The 22,089-nt window shown below is 34.6% G+C and overlaps 1 protein-coding gene across 1 annotated transcript; it reads left to right on the forward strand.

Annotated features, from left to right (window-relative positions):
* Window positions 1-504: 504 nt before the first annotated feature.
* On the forward strand, window positions 505-21,739 carry LOC144976763 (menorin-like). The gene is made up of 6 exons (XM_078921169.1): window positions 505-749; window positions 8,407-8,562; window positions 9,858-10,096; window positions 10,408-10,523; window positions 11,356-11,491; window positions 13,696-21,739. The coding sequence occupies exons 1-6, from the start codon at window positions 605-607 to the stop codon at window positions 14,554-14,556; spliced, it is 1,653 nt and encodes a 550-aa protein (XP_078777295.1). The 5' UTR covers window positions 505-604; the 3' UTR covers window positions 14,557-21,739.
* The last annotated feature ends 350 nt before the right edge of the window (window positions 21,740-22,089 follow it).

Consider the following 22,089-nt stretch of genomic DNA (forward strand, 5'->3'; position numbering starts at 1 on the left):
TCCTTTGCCTGGCCGCGAGAGGGTCGCTCTACAGTCGACGCCATCGACCACTCCAATCAGGTTGTCTCAATGACGAGTAAATTTATCTAACCCGTGTTTCTCTCACGATTTCTTAAGGCCATTAGGTTAACACACAAACACCGCGTAAGTTATTGGCAATCTCGCTCTTGAGCGATGAGTTCTGTTCTCAACATATTCCACTTATTTTGGAGTGGCAGATGGTGTCAACTGTAAACTGTAAAGCATCCTCCTCGGTGGATTCACCTCCCCATCTGCTGGTACTTTTCTACTTCTTTCATTTCTTGTTATTATTTTATTAAATTTGTTTTGGTGCTTTCACGAAGAGAGCGATAAAGGTATTATCATGTCGGGTTAATGTATAATATACGTATTAGTGAAATAGAACTGCGCGCCTCGATTGTGAGCACACTTGATGGTAGTTCATTTAGGGAATTGTATCGTTTATTTGGCATCTCCGGCGACAACTATCTGGCAACTGATCAACTTCCGCATTTATTCATCATGGCAGCGCCCGTTAGTTGTCAAAATACCTGACAACCCATTGATTGTATATTTGTGTTGCCAAGATCTTTGGAAAAAAAAAATGAGGGCCGAAATGAGAATGCAAAATCAAAGGGATCAGCCTTTGCTGTACCTGCCACCTTTACCCCGTCAATTTAGAAAATATGTCGTTGCACAAGTCATTTTTGCATTATTCGCTCTGTACATTTGGTACACATTGAATGGAGGTAAAGATAATCTCTAATTAATAATATCTATTAATTATCTATCTATCTAGATAGTGAAGTCGAGAGTGAGACAGGTGTCCCTACTTGGAATATATATAGATGTCCCCACATTTTTACCAAATTGTTTTTTGCTCTCACTTTGAGTATTGTATTTCACTAACAATTTGACTCGTTGATTCAATTGATTCGGTTCTCAACCTGCCATTTCTTGTTTACAATTACTGCAGCGTTACAATTACAATGACAATTCACTACGGAGGTCAGTTCCGAAATTAGATTAAGCTAAGACTAAGATATATACCTACTACCCTGCATAGATTCCACCATACACTTCCATGACTAATAGTAAAAATACTGCCTTGCTCACCTGGAGTTTAAAGTTAAAGAACGGGAGGCCTTCCGAAAGCTCCTAGTGCTAAGGGAAACAACTCAAATATTCCCTCAACTAACCCTAAGAAAAAATACAACCTAGTTCTGTACCTTTAACTAGGTACTTTGGTTTTTAAAAAAATCAAATTGGATTGAGCTCAATGAAACCTATATGCCCCCATCATTATAAAGTGCTTTTCAACACGATTCTAATGATACCAAAATTGTGAAAAACGATAGGCTTAAGCAGAAGAAAAATTATGTTAGTTTAATGGCTGAAAAATTGTCTTCTATTTGCTATTTGCCTTTGTTATTTACTGACGTAATGAAACTGTTGCATTTCCGGTAGTAACCACCATTTGGATTTCAAAACTGGCCTAAAATGGCCGCTAAGATTTGAGTAAGGATTTTGCTGGAACGAATTTCATGGATGCGGTATACAGCTTTGCCCTGAATTTAATTTAAAATTGGGTCACAGCCACTAGGCCATTTATCGGCTCCCTGTTTGAGGGCCAAATGGACGTTTACCAAAGTACTACTTTAACTAACACTAATAGGAAAAACAAACACCACTTATAACTAACCCTAAAAGAAAAAAAGTCCTCCGATTTCGAGCTAACCCTAATAGAAAAAAAACTCTAGAACTGCTTTGCACTACCTTTCAATACTTCACAAATCAAAATGGCGGCCAAGAATCAAAACAATGGTCAAATTAGGACATTTTAAACTTTCACAAATCTATCGAGGTTTGTTCTAGAGTTTTAAAAATGCTTCTATATGATGACAAATTGAATACATAAACGCCTGACAAAAGATTCACAGTAGACCTGTAAATTATCAGTCAATTCGTCTAATTCAAATATTTTAAAGAAGGAAAGAAAGAAATGAAAAAAGAAATAATTCATGAATCATAGTCGAATGACTGTAAAGTAATAAGGAATGTTCCACAGCACTACGCATAGCTCATGGGCTGTTTATATTAATGATGGATATATATTGCCAAGGCTAAGCGATGCTTTTTAGAATACGCTTCAACAGTCGTAGCGTCAATTCCCTCGTAATGACGCATGGTAACTTAGTAACTGGCTCTTAACTATCGGAAAAATGGCGGACTCCCATATGAAATACTTCTCCGACGAGCATAAAAGCGTATCCAGAGGAAAAAAACATTATAAATATGATCACTTGACTTAGATGCCTTTCGCGTCTCAACCGAAAGATCGGGTCGCCTTGGCTGTTTCCAGTATTTCCTGTGTGAGGTGTCTCCAATATTGCCGGTCCTCTGCTAGGGTTCTCAGATTTTCAAGGTCCCCTGCCGTTATGAAACTAATGCTTTGTCCAAGTGTTGTGAGGTTTTTGTTTAGGATCACAGGGAGTGTTGTGATCGGTCTTCCTCTGAAAAGGTTCCCGTGTTTTTGGAAGTATCCCGACATGGCTTGGTTAGCTGGTATGTTTTTGTCCCTGCGTAGTATGTGACCGAAAAGTTGCCATCGTTGTTGTAAAATGTCAAGGGAGATTGGTCTTTCTTTTGTGATCTTATAGAGTGATTCATTTGAGATCTTTTTTGGGTATTTGATGTCCAGTACCCTTCTTAGCTGTGTGCGATGGAAGGCATCCAGATGTTCTTCTTTGGATTTTGTCAACGCCCAAGTGCCACAGTTATACAGAAGTACCGGTTTTACAAGAGCACGGTACAGTTTCAATTTGGTTTTTCTCTTTATTTTGTCACCTCTAATCCATACATTGGTGAGTTTACTGAGTGCGGCGTTTGATAGCTGTTTTCTTCTTTGTACATCCTCGGTGTCTCCAATTAGTGAGCCGACTTTCTTTGTTCTTTTCCATTCCTCTTTGTTCCTCGATATTGTTGTAAATTCGGTTTTAATGGCATTGACTTGGAGGTTATATTTCATGAGGGTATTTTGTATGATGTCTATATTTGCTGGTGTTGATCCAATAAAATCGACATCATCTGCATAGGCGATTTCTCTAGGGATTGCATTCTCAATATGAGTCGTTGGTTTTGGAATGACTTTTCGAACTTCTTTCAGAGCGTGTTCTAAGTATATTGTGAACAGAATCGGGCTCAGACTATCTCCTTGGGGGGTCCCGATGTTACTTTCGAACTGCGTCTGTTTTGTGGCCCCGTATATCCTTGGTTGTATCTTTGTGTTGCTGAGGAGAAATCGGATTATTCGGAGCTCGTCTTTGTCTACTATGTCTGTTAATATCTCCAAAAGTTTTCCTCTGTCGATCGTATCAAAGGCTGCGGACATATCGATTCCGGTTATTGTTATGGATATGTTTTCTTTGAGTGCCTTTGCTGCCAACCATTTATGTGTCCATACAACGTCCGATGTGCTTCGGTCTTGGCGAAACCCGCTTTGGCTATGTGATAGATATTTTTCTATTTTCGGTCTAATTCTGTTGAGGACAATAGTTGACAGTGTTTTTCTTATGGTATTCAGTAATGTTATTGGGCGCAGGTTGTTTACGGGTCCTTTCGTTTTTCCTGGTTTTTGTATTGTAATTAGGACACCGCTGTTTATGTCCCAGTCTTTGTGTGTTGAGAATGTTTTGTTCATTATGTTTGCAATGCTCAGATCCAGGGAGAGGGTACCGCATTTCAGCAATTCAGCGGGAATTTCATCTTCGCCTGGGGATCTGTTATTGTTTAGGCACTTTATGCTATTTCTAACTTCAGTTGTTGTGATGCGGTTGTTTAGGTCTCTAGGGTTTCCTGAGAAGGAAACATGATCATGTTTTGACTTTTACACATTCTGATCACAAGACATATGAAAAGTTCTAGCCAGCATGAAGAATACAAAGTACCGATTATCTTTGTTTAGAACCACTATGGCCGCTGTTGCTGGGCGACATGACATCAGACTATTGAATCCAATTGCCGTATCTGAACACATCCCAGTGTATTTCCACACAGCCGTCGTGAAATTATGTTTTCACTTTCCAAACCTGTCGTGATCCCAATGGTAGCCAATTTTAACTGAGCCGCCAAGCGATAAATTTCACTGTTTCGTCTAAGCCAAAATTGACCACATTTACATGGTGGAAAGTCAAAGTACGAAAAAGTAAAATGCTAACGCTGGAAGTGCGTTATGTAGACACCTTGAAATCAAAAGTTATATGATTGCTACAAGCACACCTTGATTGCCTCACATTGTAAACAAACTGGTTGACCATTTCTTCACTGATTGGGTACTAATTATAAGGAACAATGGTAGGTAGCCTAATTAATTCCCACACAAATTAGTTTTCTGCCATTGTTTTCCTCAAGTGCGCTTGCTGATTACTATTAATTTCGATTCTTTGAATTTTTCCGAAACGAAGAGTTTCAGTTTCAGTCAATCTTTTTAGAGCTCATTTACAGGTCTACCATGGTGAAAATACAAATTGAAAGAATTGCTAGCGCTAGGAAGGTCTCCCAAAGGAACAAACAAATTTATCTATATTGCCTATTCTACCAGAAAAAAATATTTGTTTTCAATCTTTGAAAGTTTTGCCGTAGCTTTAGATATCCCAGATTTTATCTGTATCCCCCAAATGCAGCCAAATAACAATTTAAAATGGCTTCAATATTATTAGTATTAAAACTCTTTATGACTTTATGGCCTACAGAAATCAGCAGAACAATTTCTGGGATTTTGGTTTATTTTCCCTCCAGATATTCCACCAATGACAAACTCTTAGAGATTGGGGAATTAATCCATTTAGGTTCATAAGAAAACAAGAATAGTTATTGTTTTTCAGAGATGGTACTTTTTTCCTTTTAAATCATCTCTGTTATGACCATGAGGCCCATGGACCCGGAGTATATCCCAGCGTCAATAGCTGAAACAGACAATAGCAATTGCTTGCTACCCTTTGGTTAGGACACAAGTCTATTGCAAAGTTTTTTTCCATCAGAACCAACAAACCCAGCTTCCCAATCACTGGTGGGTGGACAGGAGGGTCAGAAAAAAATCTCTGACTTCTGTCACCTTAGATGTGAAGTGAATGCTCTACCAACTGAGCTATTGACCATCTCTCTGTTATATTCTTTTTGTCTTGAGTATCATAATTTCTAAACATTTGAGCGTGCTCCTCTTAGTTGAGACTTGTGCTTGTGTCTGAATGAAACTTTAAGGTGATCTCAAATAAGCACACTGATAATGCGCTCTTGAATCTACATCTATTCCTTATTAGAAGCCTTCCCTTTTGTCTTAATTTGTCTTGGATGCTTTAATTGTAAATCTAGAATATTTTGACTGTCCCATTTTCTTCCCTTTTACTTTCGCTGAAATATCCTAAATGTGTTGCAAGCGCAGTAAAACCCTTAAGCAGCAAAAATGTGTTATGAATCCATGAATAGGAATTCTGATCCCAACTGGGATGGCAACTTAAATTCAAATATGCATTGTTCGATTACCAGATATTAGCTAGAAAATGGGCTGAAGTCTCAAAGTGTAATGAGACAGTCCTGTCCCAAATCCGTAACATATCATTTGTGATAGTAGAAAAATATAGCCCCTTCCGCATTAGGACAATAATGTCCCAGACTTGGCAAAGTTGCAATGCCTGTCTTTATTTTCTGCATCCCTATGTTCAACTTTTCATATTTTTACTTCAGCAACTTTTGTTTTCCAATTTATTTACTACCTCCACTACTACTGCTACTACTACTACTACTACTACTACTACTACTACTACTACTACTACTACTACTACTACTACTACTATTACTACTACTACTACTACTACTACTACTACTACTACTACTACGACTACTACTACTGCGACTACTGCTACTGCTACTACTACTACTTCTACGATGATGACAGTGACTACTACTACTACTATTACTACTACCTCTACTACTACTACTACTACTACTACTACTACTACTACTACTACTACTACTACTACTACTACTACTACTACTACTACTACTACTACTACTACTATTACTACTACACTACTACATAGTGGGCAGGGGGGTACATACTGTGTCTTCTATCCCCTTATAACTGTTTTCCAACATGCTTTCTGTCTTTATCTTGGAATGAGATTACTTGGTTTTGTCCTGGCCCTGGCCGGAGTCCTAACTCGGAGGGAAACAGTCAAATGCATAGTTATTGTTTTGGGAGATGATGTTTTTTTCCTTGTAAATCATCTCTCTGTTATGCATTATTATATTTGCAATTTTCAATGTATAATGTAAGCATTTGAGTGTATTCCTCTTTGTTGGATTTTGTGCTTGTGTCTGGATGAGACTTATAGGTGATCTCAAACTAAGTACATTGGTGGTATGCTCTTTGAATCTACATCTGATCCCTATTTGTTCCCAGTTCCCCTATGTCTTACTTTTTCTTGGGTGCTTTAATTGTAATTCTAGAACTTTTTACTATCCCATTTTCTTCCTTTTTACTGGCGCTGATATAACCTAAATGTGTTGCAAGCGCCGTAAAACCCTTAAAAACAAAACAAAACAAACAAACTACACTACTACTACTACTACTACTACTACTACTACTACTACTACTACTACTACTACTACTACTACTACTACTACTACTACTACTACTACTACTACTACTACTACTACTACTACTACTAAAAGTTCTACTGTTGCTTCTGCTGCTGCTACTGTCACTGATGAGTATACTTATACCTACATCCCTTATATTTTGCATTTATTTACAATTCCATTGTATTTATTTTCAAACAATAGTCTACACTTTATTTTATTTCACTTTCTATACTGCATTACACAGTTCCTCCCCGCCTCCCCTCTTTTGACTTAATTAATTGCACACCTTTTATAAATTTCTATTGCTCTATTTTAATTTGTGCTTCCTCACTAAGTAGCTACTATTTTCTGCCCATCAATGTTTATGTTTTTGCATCTTAACAACGCCACTACCACATTATCTCATTCGTCTGTAGTGTCTAATTCATCCTATTTTGTTGATAAAGGGGAAACCTGAAACATCCGTTTTATCTGTTTTCGTATATTAAACTGAAGATTACATTCAATTTTATATTGTTATCTATTTATTTATTTATTTCAATTCTGAATATAAAAAAGCAAGAACAATTCAAAAAATAATTGTATGTGATGAAACCATGTACAGAAATTCGTCCCGGGACAGTCCTGTCCTAGTGCAGTAGGGGCCTAAGGCGATATATTTCGATATATTTCGATTTTTTCTGACAAAGACAACGCTGTTAACGGCCAGGTACTCATTTTACACCTGAGTATGGTGAGAGAATGTGAGTAAAGAGCCTTCTCCAAGGACTCAACTATGCGCCAAGCGAGGCTCGAACCCAGGACTTTCCGAACCAAAAGCGAGTGTCATACCACATAGCTCTGGCACTATCGACAGTGTCACTACTGATCGCCGATTGCTGATAAGCCTGCTGAAGAATCAAGAGAGAATTAAGATGTCTTCCGTTGTATTATTAATTTTATTTCATATTATTATTATTATTATTATTATTATTATTATTATTATTATTATTATTATTATTATTATTATTATTATTATTATTATTATTATCATTATTATTACTATTATTATTATTATTATTATTATTATTATTATTATTATTATTATTATTGTACATATATGTGGTATTACGATTGTTGTATTTTTTATGGTTATGAGTGGTATCAGTTTATTTTTTCGTTCCATTTACCATTTTTTTCCACTTTCATGTATGTTGTCATCAAATTGTGTGATTTATTGGCGAAAGCCTAAGATTGAATAAACTTTGAACATAAAACAAATGCATTCATGCTGGTCCCAAGCCCTGATTAATAACAGAGGAAAATGGTGTTTGAGCAGTGTTTATGATGAAATCAATAACAATATGTATTGTAGAGTGAACCATTTTTCAACAAGATATAATCTCATTATAATGTGGTTTGAACATATCGTATCACAGGCACTGGTCCGCACATCACATTGCTATTATCTTGGATCTCTCCACACCCCCTTTTCCTGCCATTTTGAAAATCCCAGAATAACGACACCGCTGGATAAAGACATAATTTTCCGGTTCCAGGCGATGTTGTTATCCAGGGTTTGCACTGTTTGTGTCTGTCAAAAACCTGCATCTTTGAAAAATTTAGAATGTTTAGGATTGAAGCTCAAATTATCTTCGTTATAATAATAATGGTAATAATAATAATAGTTATTATTATTATTATTATTATTATTATTATTATTATTATTATTATTATTATTATTATTATTATTATTATTATTAACATCAACTTAAACTCTTTCAGGTTTCATTCCTCAATTCCTCTTGCCACGGTTGCCTTATTTCCATGTTGGTCCTGATGTTGGATGCTTGATATTTTTTAGTGTGAGCAGCGATGCCAGCAAGATAAAATGGGCAAGAGAGGCAAATAGTTTATATTCTGTCAAGAAAGCTGTGGAAGGTAATATTTTTTTTCATCAAAACATCATGTAGATGTTCTACCCTGATTGTGGTCCCTGGCTGCATTATTATTTGCGTTGAAAAAAATAAATTAAAAAAACTAATAATTCAACCCTTCTGGCAGCATCATAAAATGCTTAACACATAAGCATTCAATTAGGGAATATTATAGATAATCCATCAAGGAACACAAGAGATGTCATCATCCATTCTGTCCAAGGGAGTGACTGGGGGGATTAATAATGAAACAGAAGGATGGACGAAAAAAACAAACAAGCAACAAAGAACTCTCCCCAGTTTTCAGTAAGGTATTCTGAACGCTGCAATCTGTCATTCTCCTTTTGTGCTATATAGCACTTTGCAAAATCAAGGAACTCCCCTGAAATTCCAATATGGATTGAGACCCCAACATAAACTTTATTATCACCACCATCACATGATAGTCTTCACAACCATTCACTGTTATCTTTTTTTTTGTTTCCGGCAATCACATTATGTATCGATATATTAATCTCATAGTCAAGACAATGTTTGTCTCACCTATAATTTTTTGATTAGTAAATCAGTAGAATATAAATTTGTTTAAAAGATCAGATCATGATGGAGCCATGGAGTCGAGTTTATCACAGTATCTATAGTATTAGACAAACAATAGCAATTGCTTGCTACCCTTTAGATAGGACACTAATTTATCACAAAGTACTTTCCACGAGATCTAACAGCTGGATGGACAGAGGGTCAACAAAAATTGCGATTTCACCCGGGACTGATCCTGGTCATCATGGTTGTGTAACGAGTGCTTTAACAACTGAGCTTTTAGGATATCCATTGAGTAATACATCAGACACTAGTATAGAGGCTCATACAAAAAGAAATAAACAATGTTTCTACCTTTGATATTCAACAGGGGATAACAGATGGTTATCATGTATTTTTACAAGTATAGAATAGATAGTTTTATGTATTTGTTAAAAATAATATTTTTGTTAATGAACATGTACTCAGAAATTTTGTAAAGATTAACAATTATAAAATGTGAAGTTGCATAAATATTATAGCTATGGTAAAGCATTTAGCTTTGATGTTGTTCTTGCTTTTCGTGGAAATTAAAGATCTATTTGATTGACATAGAAGATTAATGTATGCAGTCAATTCTAAAGGCTTTTATATGGAAAGAATATATGTTAATTACAACGGTTTTCTATTTTTCTTGTATGAAATGATTGATTATTGAACCATTTAATCGAACAATTAATTTTTATGGGAAATAATTTGAAATCAATACCATGGTTTCAGATGAGACTGTTCACATGATTGCTGGAGATGTTCAATTGTATGGCCAGGGCAGTAAATCTCAGGCATTGATCCCTGTAATGTCCAGGCCATCTGAAAAAGGAACAGATCTTGACAGTGATTTCACCCTGAAGGACTGGCTGAATGAGGTGAAATTTGGATCCAAAGGCATCAAGATTCACCTACACTCCATGGAGGCTGTTGAAATATCGCTTCAGATTCTAAATGACTTTCACAAACAGGTTGATGGATTATTATTTTTTTTATTTTTTAGTTCTCAAATTTCCTTTTCATTCATACATGTATATTTATCAACCGTTTTGCCATGGAAGTGAATGTACAACTGAATATCAACATTTAACACAAGCAAATACTTTTCAGTGCTTGATTATGATTTTATCCACTAATATTCAATTCGCTATTGTCGTCGAGTGTACATTTGACTTTATTTTTCATGAGATAAGGTTAATGCATACATTCTCATTAAATGTGTAAAGTGTCCATTTTAATGTCAAAATTCTTTTCTTTTTTTTTTTCTTTTTTTTTTTTGCAGAATCCAATCAAGTATCCTGTTTGGATCCATGTTGACATTTTACAAGGGCCCTATGGAGGCCCTCCTCCCATTGACTACCACAGATTTTTCAAAGCCCTCAAGAGACTCTTTCCAAAGTAACTATACTTGCTATTATTTCATGCATCTCACAATGCAAGCCATATACTCTATTTTGATCATATCGTTCAATTGTATTATTTCTACTATGCATTGCCTTTTGGGTTTGTTTTTTTTTTGTTCTTTTTTTTTAGGAGAGTGACTGCACTGTGAGGCAATAACAAAATTTATTGCAATTTATATGAAAGTATTATAATATTTTTTTGACTGTTAAAATTCTATGAAAGGAAAATGATAATTTAAAATTAGCATCAACTGGCAGTTATACTGTCAGACGCTGTCCAGGAGCAAAGGTCATTGGATTGTATCATTAAAAACAAATGGAAACTATATGTAGAAATCTGCTCTGCTCATAACCTGACCTTTTAAAGAAGACAGCATAGATATATCTAAATATAGGTAGGTGGAAAGTGAAGAGAGATAACCTGAAGTATGAGGTGATCAAAAATACAAAGGAAAGAGTGAAAATTTAGTGTTAATGTAGAGTTTTTTTCTTTCTTTTCTATAATAGTGCAGTATTGCCCAAATAATCGCTGCTTAAATAAACAAAACAAATGTGACCCACCACGTTGATCTGGTACTATGGTGGATTGAATTAGGTGAAGAAAAGTTAGTTTAAAGCCAAACCGATTTGAGTAAGAAAATTTTAATTTTTTTAAAGTTTAAGAATCAAAATTAATTTTCCTCAATTGAAAGGATTTGTTGTAACACAATAAGTAAATTTTTCGCTGACATCTCTTCATCAAGACAATCAGCTTTTTTTTTTTTCTGTTCAACCCTAACTCTCTCCACTGAATTTATAATGTGTTGTTTTAAAAAAAATAATTTTAGATGTACTGTGTCATTGGGTTGGACCACTGGTACCCATACAGACTTGAGTCAAAGTGCTTATACCTGGCAGATGGTATGGGACATGATGGACCTAGCACAGGAGTGGGTTGGCGATGACCAGCTTGTTGTTTTTCAGGTCGGTGGACTTGGGTTTTAATGGTATTCTAATTAAAAAGGAAATCATTTGAAGAATCCTCAAAATATTGTCATTTTTGCAGTCGTGTTATTCTGTTATTCCCATGATCTTGTGGAAAGATGAGTAACAGTTCCAGAGTGCTTCTTTCTTGACCTCATTTTTTTTTGGGGGGGGGGGGGGGTTGTTTCGTTTTAGTTGTTTTAATTATATAATCGTTCTTTCTTTCTTCTTCTTCTTTTATTTTTTTAAATTATCCTACTACAGGCAGAGTAGTTTTTGAGAGGAGTGAGCACAAGGAAAATAGAGCAATAATAGCGACTTAGTGGTTGGTTACTAGTTTGCACCGCACCAATGCAATCAGGAACAGTAAATGACAATAATAGTGATAACTATTATGTAAATTATAATACTACTACTTATACCATCACCACTACTACTGCTACTGCTACTACTACTACTACTACTACTACTACTACTACTACTACTACTACTACTACTACTACTACTACTATTACTACTTCTAATAATAATAATAATAATCATAATAATAATAATAATGAAAAATAATAATAATAATAATAATAATAATAATAATAATAATAATAATAATAATAATAATAATAATAATAATAATAATAATAATAATAATAATAACAATAATAATAATAATAATAATAATAATAATAATAATAATAGTAATAATAATGATTTGTCATTTGATGAAGGGAATCACGAATAGCACCAGTTTAGATGAATTGGCAGGTCAGCCTTTACCTGCAAAAAGTAGCATGTATAATGTATTTATTTAGCTTAAGTGTCATTATTTCAGGTTTGTATATCATTTCCTCACAGATTTTAATACTTTATGAAAAATGAAATATATCAATATTTTTCAACTTATTCTATTTTATTTGTCCAATCGGAAGAACAAGCTTGTCAACAGACTTTCTTATCTTCTAGTTTCTTATTCTTCCGATTTGTCATCTGCTATGCAATGATTTGACATTCTATTCAATTTGACAATTTTATGCAAGTGCACAGCATTCTAAATCAATACTTTTTTCCCTTTGTATTTTAATTTGATAGATTGATATTTCAAGAATACATTAGATTTCTGACGGCCCACTGACTATGTGTCTCTCACAACCTGTTGTGTATAGCTCAATTTAGTTTTAGAACTTCAGTTTTAGGCCATGTGAATAAATCATCAGAGTATTGACAATGTTTCATGGACAACATGGTTTATAAGATTGTCCGCATTTATTTATATTAAGCAAATTACGAAATGAAAATTGTTTCTTTCCTACGAAATTTATGGGCGTTTTATTAGCCCTTTAAATTACTTTATATTGTTGCCTTTTTTGTCTCTGGTTTGAGTCCCATTCTGGTCGGTGCTTTGCTCACATTCTCTCCACAAGATGAAATGTTAAATGAGTAGCTGGCCAGTAACAGTATTTCTTTTTCTGTTGCCTCACAGGCCTCATATCTTGTCCAACTGGGACCCCTTGTAAAGCACTTCAAGTACATTAAGTGGATATTGCACTTTTTAAAAGCACAAGGATTTTTAGAGTCTATTTGATTCTAGTGCTTGGAGAACTTATTTGGAGTCTGTGATAATGACAATGTTGGATATTTTTAAAGTTTGGATGGAAAACAGAGGATAGGAGTCACAATGAGGCTTCCTTCATTGTGACTTCCTCTACCTCGTAGTTTGAACCAGTCCTTCTTGGGGATTTCTGGACTTTATTACTTGTTTTTTCTAGGTAATCTACTATAAGGGGGCGAAGTGGCCAAGTGGTTACGGCATTGCACTGTGACCCAGAGGGTCCCGGGTTTTGAGCCCCGCTTCAGTCACTTTTGTTTTTTCCTTGGGCAAGATTAACCCCCAATTTGCCCACTTGGGCAACATGGGTGATTCCTGTTGACATCAGACATCTTGTTTGATGAATTATCTATATTCCTTTGTGAAATGCGTAGGCAACGATATCTTATGATGTCGTGGCATAAGGGCATCATGTTTTGTATTTTTAAAAAAATCTAGTATAAACCCATAACCATCATTTTAAAAAACAAATTTGGCTTCTTTTGTAGCTAGATTCATATGTATAAACATGTACACTTTACATTTTTTTGAGTCAAGTAAAGTTTCAATTTTTTAATAATGGCAGTTGTTCGTATTCTTTTCCTTTATTCTTTTCTTCCAGGCCCGTCTCTCCCTGATCCATAACTCTGTCCCCCAGTTGAAGTGGTTGTGTGATAATGTCCATCATTCCAGCCTTATGATTTGGCATGACGAAGGTGATAGGGTTGTCAATGAAGATGTCATGTACATTGCCTACAGATTCCCTCCTCATGGGGTCTATTTTGACTTGAATCACCAACGGTTTGAAACGCTGCTCAGTCAGTACAGGCATTTCTCAAGAAATAAAGTAGATCATTATGTGTTAATAAGGGATGAAAAAATGTTTCATCCAGGTGCATGGCTTAAAGTTGGATTTCACATACAGAAGAGTTCAATTTTAGCCAGCACAGAGGCTATCATTCTTGCCGAACCCATTTCATTTATTGTATCTAAAGGTTTATATGCTCCAACGTCAGAGATTTCAATTCAGGGCCGTGTTCAGTTCCTGAATCGGAAGAATCGGCAGGCTGAAGATTATCATACTGGCTTAGATATCTACCTTAGACCTACAGAATATAAAATCTTTGACAGCATTGTGGGTATCCGCTGTTTTATTGGGGTTGGTGGAGAGATTGAAATCACAGGTAGCAACTTGCCAGATAAAATTCCCAGCTTCAGGCAATTTGCACGAGTGACTCCAACATTTGCCAATTGCTACAAATTCAAAATTGTCAATGATAAAACACAAATTCGCATGTCAGTCAAATCCCTTCATGATTGCACAACCCTAGAAAGTGTGGAAGATCAGAATGAACTACCAGGATTGCTAACTGTAGATCTGCCTCGTCAGTTAATGTCTACAGATCAGCATCCTGTTATTTTGAGAACGGAGGACGTGAAAAGACAAGCTATTATTGATGAATTGAGTATAAAACACAAATAGAATCAGTAACTTCATCCAGAAGAAAATGTTAATTTATTCTTTTTTAGCCATGCTTTCATTTATGAAAGTAGTTTAATATCTAGTGATTTTTTAAAATCCATTTATCTTTGTTCAAATGCCTTAGTAATGCATTATTTAAAAATGTTTTAAACTTTTGCATTAATTTCAAAACAGTATTTTGTAAATGTAAATATTTGCCCCTTTCAAGTAATTTTGTATTTCATATTTTAGATACATTTTGTATTGGGGTTTGTGATGGGGTGAGCAAATGGCTTTACTGATTATGCTCTTCTTAAGTTTAAAGAGTAGTGTATAATTTGATCTATCTAGAAAGATAAAATAAATACATATCTCCATCCCACTTAGTCTTATTGTAATTGCTGAGATGTATTTAATTAATGTGTTTAAAAGGGTCTTGATGTTATCAAAGGTATTAAATTGAAAAGTTTATGTCCAGAGCTCAAAGTTTAAATGTGACGCTTCTTCTCAAAATGGTATTATGTTGGGATGAATTGAACCCATAAAAATAAATTTAGAATTAAAATGATGAGAAATACAACCTATAAAATTTCTGCAATTTAGAAAATAGTATTTATTCTCCACCATAACGAATAGAAATCAACCCATTGTATCATATGTGTGGTTATACTTTCAATTTCCAGCAACTAGTTTGTTCCAACATAATGCCATTTTGAGACGGTGGAGCACAAATATGGCTCTATTTTATTTTTGTTAAATTTCCTTTTTGAAGTCATTTCACGTCTTTGAGTTATGTAGAGTTACAGAATATGAGCTTCAATGGAACCCGCTTATTTGATGAAACTTCAGTGAGATCTTCATCCTCATAGGCAAAGCAAACTGATAATCTTTGCTAAAATAAAGCTGCAACTTTCATGGTTGGAATCAACGGGATTGAGGGATTGAACTTAAACACTAAAATCATCTGTGTCCATTAATACCTTTAAAAATGTCAGCCAAGATTTCATTTTGCGTCATCCCATTCAATCAATCCATTTTTGTTTTGAATCTAAAAGACATTGTTTAGATTGAAAACAATAAATCTTTTTACTTAGTTAGCTTTAAACATGTTTTTAAAAAATGACATTGCAATCATGTAATTGTGTGACAAATAACCACTTTTGTTAATATTCGTATTTTGCTTGTTTAGTAGTTGGTTTTTGAGCATATAAAATTTTGTCTAGTGCCATAAGATAGCAGTACATAAAACCGCTGAATGACAGAATGTAAAATGAATTATATCCAAATAGCAGAGATTGGAGAAAGTGTCTGATTTTCATCTTGCTTATTCTATTCATGTTTTAATTCTTTTTTTGCTCAAACATCAATCATAGGGCACTATACAACACATGTTCTTTTCACTATTGAATACTAAACAGACGTCATTGATTTTGTGTTTTTCCTCGAAATATTTGATATCCACCAAATTCGATATTCACCCAATCTGTATATTCTTTTCTTTCAATGAAAGGCAAAAATTCAGTGATTGTGACTCGTTTATGAAAAAAAAAAAAAATAATAATAATAATAATGCGTAATTTCTATAGCGCCCCTTTCCACCAAAAGTGCTTGGAAGCGGTTTTACATATATACACATGCGATCATATAAATCTTCAATAAAATCAATAAAATCACTTGCCGAAAACTGGAAAAAAATATTCTTCAAAGAGGCTTTAAGGGAGGACAGAGAATTACGGTAGAGCATTCCACACCGAAGGAGCAGAATATGTGAAAGCACGTCGTGAAAAATTTGACTTAGGAATCAAACAGTTCCAAGTACAGAGAAGTAGATTAGTGAAGAGAGCAATTCGGATTGTAGATAGAAAGGAGAGATGACAAGTTGTTGGGAGCAGTGGTTGCACTTGAAACAGTAACAGGCAAGTTTGTAAGCAATCTGCTTAAAATACAATTGAAATTTTAATGAGTGCATGGCCACCAACGCCACTGCCATTGTTATTGCTATTGTTACTTCCACTACCACTGCTGCTACAGCAGGTGCAACTACTACTCCCACTACTATTACTACTAATACTACTGCTACTACTACCACTACCACTACCACCACCACAACTATCTTTACTACTGCTGCCCTTAGCTTCACTTTTACTACCAAAGATAGATAACTTGATGTTGGAGTTGTGGCCGGAGGCTCTAAATATTCGAATCTCTGGCTGGCTTTATGGTCTCCACTGCACTTTGTGAACAAAAAGTCATCTGGTATATTGCGTGGTTCATGAGAAATGATAAAATGTTACCAAAATATAAGAAGTTTTAAAGGTTACTGTGAAAAAGGTAGAATGATATTTGATTCTTCTCATACTCATAGCGTCATTATAAACAATAAATAAAAATGTCAGGATTTTGAGAATAATATGTTTTGTAATGAAACTCTCCAGCATGCATTTTGTAAACTATATCTCTTGATTATTTTTTTCTCGTGTCATTACAATAAGTAAACTTAGTCATTTGTGTAGTCATGTATTTTATTTTTATTAATATCTTGGATATGTTGCATGTGATTCTGGCTACCAATTTATTTATTTTTTTATTTTGTTTTAAAAATTATTGGTAGTTCTTTTTAATCAAGAGATTGAGTCTCCTAAGCTAACAATAGACAGAAACATATTTTGTCTTTTAATCTATTGATAAATGTTATATCAAGATTGTGCATCTTCAGTCGTTAGTAAGATTATAACAGAAAACACAGTGAAAATCTGGCATGAAGTTATGTTAAGTCAGTTCCATAGGTGGCAATCAGACGTATCATCGTTTGGTTCAAGCTGAAGTTTTTGGGAAGTTATTAAATTTGATAAGGGATGTGTTGTCACATCAGATTAAAAGATTTTTAAAAACCTCCCCAAAAATTGCGACCTTTTTTATGCTGGAACATGATCTTATGCAATTATGGAAGATGGAAGACACTTTGAATTTATGCTCTTGGTAATTCCAGTTGTTTTTTATTGTGTTCAGTCTTCTTCACCAACATTGTTAAAGCTGGTGGTCAATTTTAAAATGTCGAGCTAAGGGACACAACACATGCACTGGTGCAGGGAAGGTTTCTCATAAGTTCATGCTCTATTTTTCACGGGTGTTTACAATGCATATGACTTCCTGTCATCTTTTGTTATTTTTTATATATGTATATGACTTGTTCATGAGAGTCACGATTTACTTCCGACAAGTCAGCCACTATTATTAATGAAGAGAGAAGGTTTTGATTTTTTAACATTTTTTTCACACTCTTGCATATTTAAATTCATTGATGCAGTCCTAAATAGTGTGTTAATAAAACAAAGTTGCTCTCCTATGAGGAATCAAGAGTAATATGAAAATAAATTCAGCATCAACACACAGGATACTTACATCATAATCATAGAACTACCATGCAGTGTGTGGTCATCTACAAAGTTGATTATTATTTTTTACTGACAATTAAAAAGGGAATAAAGGCCCTTTTTAGTAAGTCTCCTTCATGATTTTGCTTCTAAGTTTTCACTTCTCTGATCTTCAAGTAGTTGTTAATGTATTACAAAGTACTTAAAACGTTTCTAAGCCAGATATGTAATAAGTTCTCTAATACAGATTATACTTTCTATATCTTTTCCCACTTCTTTTACTTTGAAGCATTCATCATTTATTGGATTTGATTATTTAAATTGACTAATCAAGTCATATATATTATTTTGATCTTCATTCTGTGATATGTGATAGATGAGAGTCAAGTCCGTGTTTTGACGAGCAGAATATGATAAATGGAATTCTTAATCTGAGATCTATTTTTTTTTTTCTTTTTGCAGAATTCGAAAATGTATTTTAATGCAACTGTTCATCACCCTCTTATCAGTTTGATGATTCTGTGAGTGTAAATATATTACAAAATACATAAAGCGGTATTCAGCCCCACATTTAATGAGTTTGGAGCCTGTTGTAGTCTGACACGGATAATAATTTTGTTATGTAACTTATTTTACTTTTCTGGGTGGGGATCCTGACCTCCCGTTGCGGGCAGGGAGGTACATACTGTGTCTTCTATCTCCTTATATCTGTTTTCCAACATGCTTTCTGTCTTTGTCTTGGAATGAGTTTACTTGGTTTTGTCCTGGCCCTTTCCGGAGTCCTGGCTGGGAGGGAAACAGTCAAATGCATAGTTATTGTTTTGGGAGATGATATTTTTTTCCTTGTAAATCATCTCTCTGTTATGCATTGTATTATGTTTAGTTTGCATATTATATTATATGATTGGTAAACATTTGAGTGTATTCCTCTTAGTTGGGGCCTGTGCTTGTGTCTGGATGAGACTTTTAGGTGATCTCAAATTAAGTACATTGGTGGTATGCTCTTGGAATCTACATCTGATCCCTATTTGTTCCCAGTTCCCCTTTGTCTTACTTTCTCTTGGGTGCTTTAATTGTAATTCTAGAACTTTTTACTATCCCATTTTCTACCTTTTTACTGGCGCTGATATAACCTAAATGTGTTGCAAGCGCCGTAAAACCGTTAAAAACAAACAAACATATTTTACTTTTCAGCATTCATTGTCTGAACTTTTTGCAACTGGTATTGTTTTCTGACAAGGAAGAAAATTCCTTTTCAACCCAGTACCTACAATTTTTGTATACATTTATTTGTGATTTGGGTTGAAATTGAGGCGATATGTGTTTTGCCAACCTGTATATGTGTGAGCTGATTCTGATTTACCAATCCCTTGTCTTTAATGTTATTCCTCCACAAATCTAAAGTGAATACCACGATAGAAGCTTTCAGGAGTGTAGCATTCCTCAATCTGTTTATAAGTTTGGTGGTCGTGTTTCCGTCATGAAGTTTTTGGTATACATTATCCAAAAGTATAATTCACCAATCATATTGATCTTAATTTCATTTCATTTACCCCCATAAGGTTAAAAGACTGCTGTTTTAGGGGATAATCTTAGAGGTGATTCTATTTGACTAATCTACTTAAGCCAATAATGTGGTGAAAATTTCTCACTGATAATAATTTTAAAAGATACATTTTTATCAGTGAGGAATACCAGCTGTTACCTTGCAATCACCAGACTGATCACATGAAAACTGCATTTTAAATGTAGCTTTTGCACTTGAAATGTTGTTGCTAGCTTCGAATGCTAAGCCTGGTTTAAAACATATTTCATTTTATTTTTTTTTAATTTTCAAGGACCTTTCCAGAGCCCTGCACATATTTGTAGAGATGACTTACACCCCCGTAAATGATTAAAATAATCAAAAGAATATTTTAAACCAGGTGCTCAATTTCACATTTATGACCATGGCCATATATAAAAACACAAAGACACGCACGCGCGCACACACACACACACACACACACACACACACACACACATTCATTCACGCATACCCACACAACCTTACAATACAGGCTTGTTCTAACTTACATGACTGGTGAGGATGTGTGTAATTCATGAATAACCAGAAAATTAAATTACTGCATTATTTGGGGTCAACGATATTTTTAACATTATCTTGGATTGTTTTGGGGGAGGGTTATTTGCTGGTGTTCTTTCCTTTTTTATTTATTTTTTTTATTTTTTGTTTGTTAGTGGATTTTTAAAAATATCCTTTCTTTTTTTTCTTTTTGTGCTTTTGCGTTTTTGAGGATGGAACAAATGCAAGCATGCTGAAATAAAAGGTTTATATAAAATGATACTACGCAAATAATATTGATATGTAGTTGCCACATTTGAATGAGATTAAAATCAATTTATGGTGCTGAAAATAATCTCTGTTCATCTTATCTGTTTTTGTTTAACCAAATGTCCACTCTGTTTCTCCAATGATCATTCGGGTGGGGTTCCTGACCTCCCATAGTGGGCATGGAGGTACTTGCTGTCTTCTATGGCCCTATACATGTTTTCCAATTGCTTTCTGTCTTTGTCTTGGAATGAGATTACTTAGTTTTGTCCTGATCTTGGCTGGGAGGAAAACAATCAAATGTATGTGTTTTTATAGGTTTTTGGAGATACATTTTTCATTGCAAATCATCTTTCTGTTATTTACTGTTGTTTTATATTTTTAACATTCTATTTGTGGAGTCTTGTGCTGGTTACTGGGTGAAACATTTAGGTGATCTCTAAGTACACTGTTAGTGTGATGTTGGAATCTACGTCTGTTCCCTATTTGAACCATTTCATTCCCCTTTGTCTTACTTTTTCCTCAAGTCCTTTTACTTTTAATTGTTTATGGAGAATGCTTTTACTATCCAATTTTCCTTTTTACTGGCGCTGATATGACCTAAATGTGTTGCAAGCGCTGTAAAGCCAGTAGTTACAAAGAACAAACAAATCATTTGGTTGGGGATACTGAAGGGACGATTGATTTCCTCTTTGTTGTAGGTTCAGATCATGTTGTATCTTCTGTCGTGCTATATCTCATTATACCCTCTTCTGTATGACTGTCTTCCTATGAGATAATTTGATTTGCCTAGGCCCTGGCTGGGATCTTTCGTCAAAAGTGATAATTCATGTGTGTTTCTGTGACTATTGTTTTACTTGTTGTTTGTGTTTATTGTTTTATTGTTTTATCTTCATCACTATATATATGATTGTTGATAACTGATAAGCAAATTGTAAGTATTTAGTGGCATATCCTTTTGTGAAGACCCAGCATGATATTGCAAAGAGTTTCAATAGCCTGAGTCTAAACACACGAGTAGACTGCTATTATTTTTTTCTGAATTTTCTCTTTTCGTAATTTTTAGTAGTTGGTTCATGTGACCCACTGTTGCAGTTGCTGATGAACTTTTGACTCTAAATGTTCATATTTATTGGTACCATTTTCCTTTCCCAGGCGCTGATGTGTTGGAGGTGCCAATAACACCATTAAACTGAACTAACCAAATTTTCTGAATTGAGTGGGAAAGGAATATGATTCTTTATTTCTAAGTGACTAACTTTGTATTCTTTAAATTTTTATTTAATGTATATTTACCACTGATTGACTTTTTTCTTTACCACTTCATTTTGTAGACAGCTTATAATGTTTTTCACCATATGTACATTTGCCATCATCATTACATTCCAGTTTGTGCTTTTATATCACTTATAATGTAGTACGAGTTCTGCGCATTCGTATTAAAAAAATTATACTTTTTTTAAAAATGATCTATCAATAATAAAAAGATTGATAAAAATTAATGAGTTTGCGTTATCATCTGCCAAGTTTTTGGGTTGGAGCTTGTCTGGCATGGCGGTTTTTTTGCAAAATTAAATCCAAAAGTTTGCAACCAAATTCCCAAAATCACCACCAATCAGAGTCCCTGGGTCAATAGTCAATCGTTATTTAACTTCGATTTGTTTTAGTTTTATTGAAATAACATGAGGGCCCCGCCTCTTTACCGTCTGATCAGAAAATAAGCAATCCATTAAAGCAGCTGGAACAGCCTATGGTGATTATGGAACTCTTTTTGGTAATGATGTTACAGTGAAAGTATTGCTGTATTTCCCTTGTTACTGTGAAAAATCCAATAAACATACAAGAAGC

Source organism: Berghia stephanieae, chromosome 1 (genome assembly GCF_034508935.2).
Source record: "Berghia stephanieae isolate SIO BIC M18660-M18661 chromosome 1, UCSD_Bste_1.3, whole genome shotgun sequence".
Classification (NCBI taxonomy): domain Eukaryota; kingdom Metazoa; phylum Mollusca; class Gastropoda; order Nudibranchia; family Aeolidiidae; genus Berghia; species Berghia stephanieae.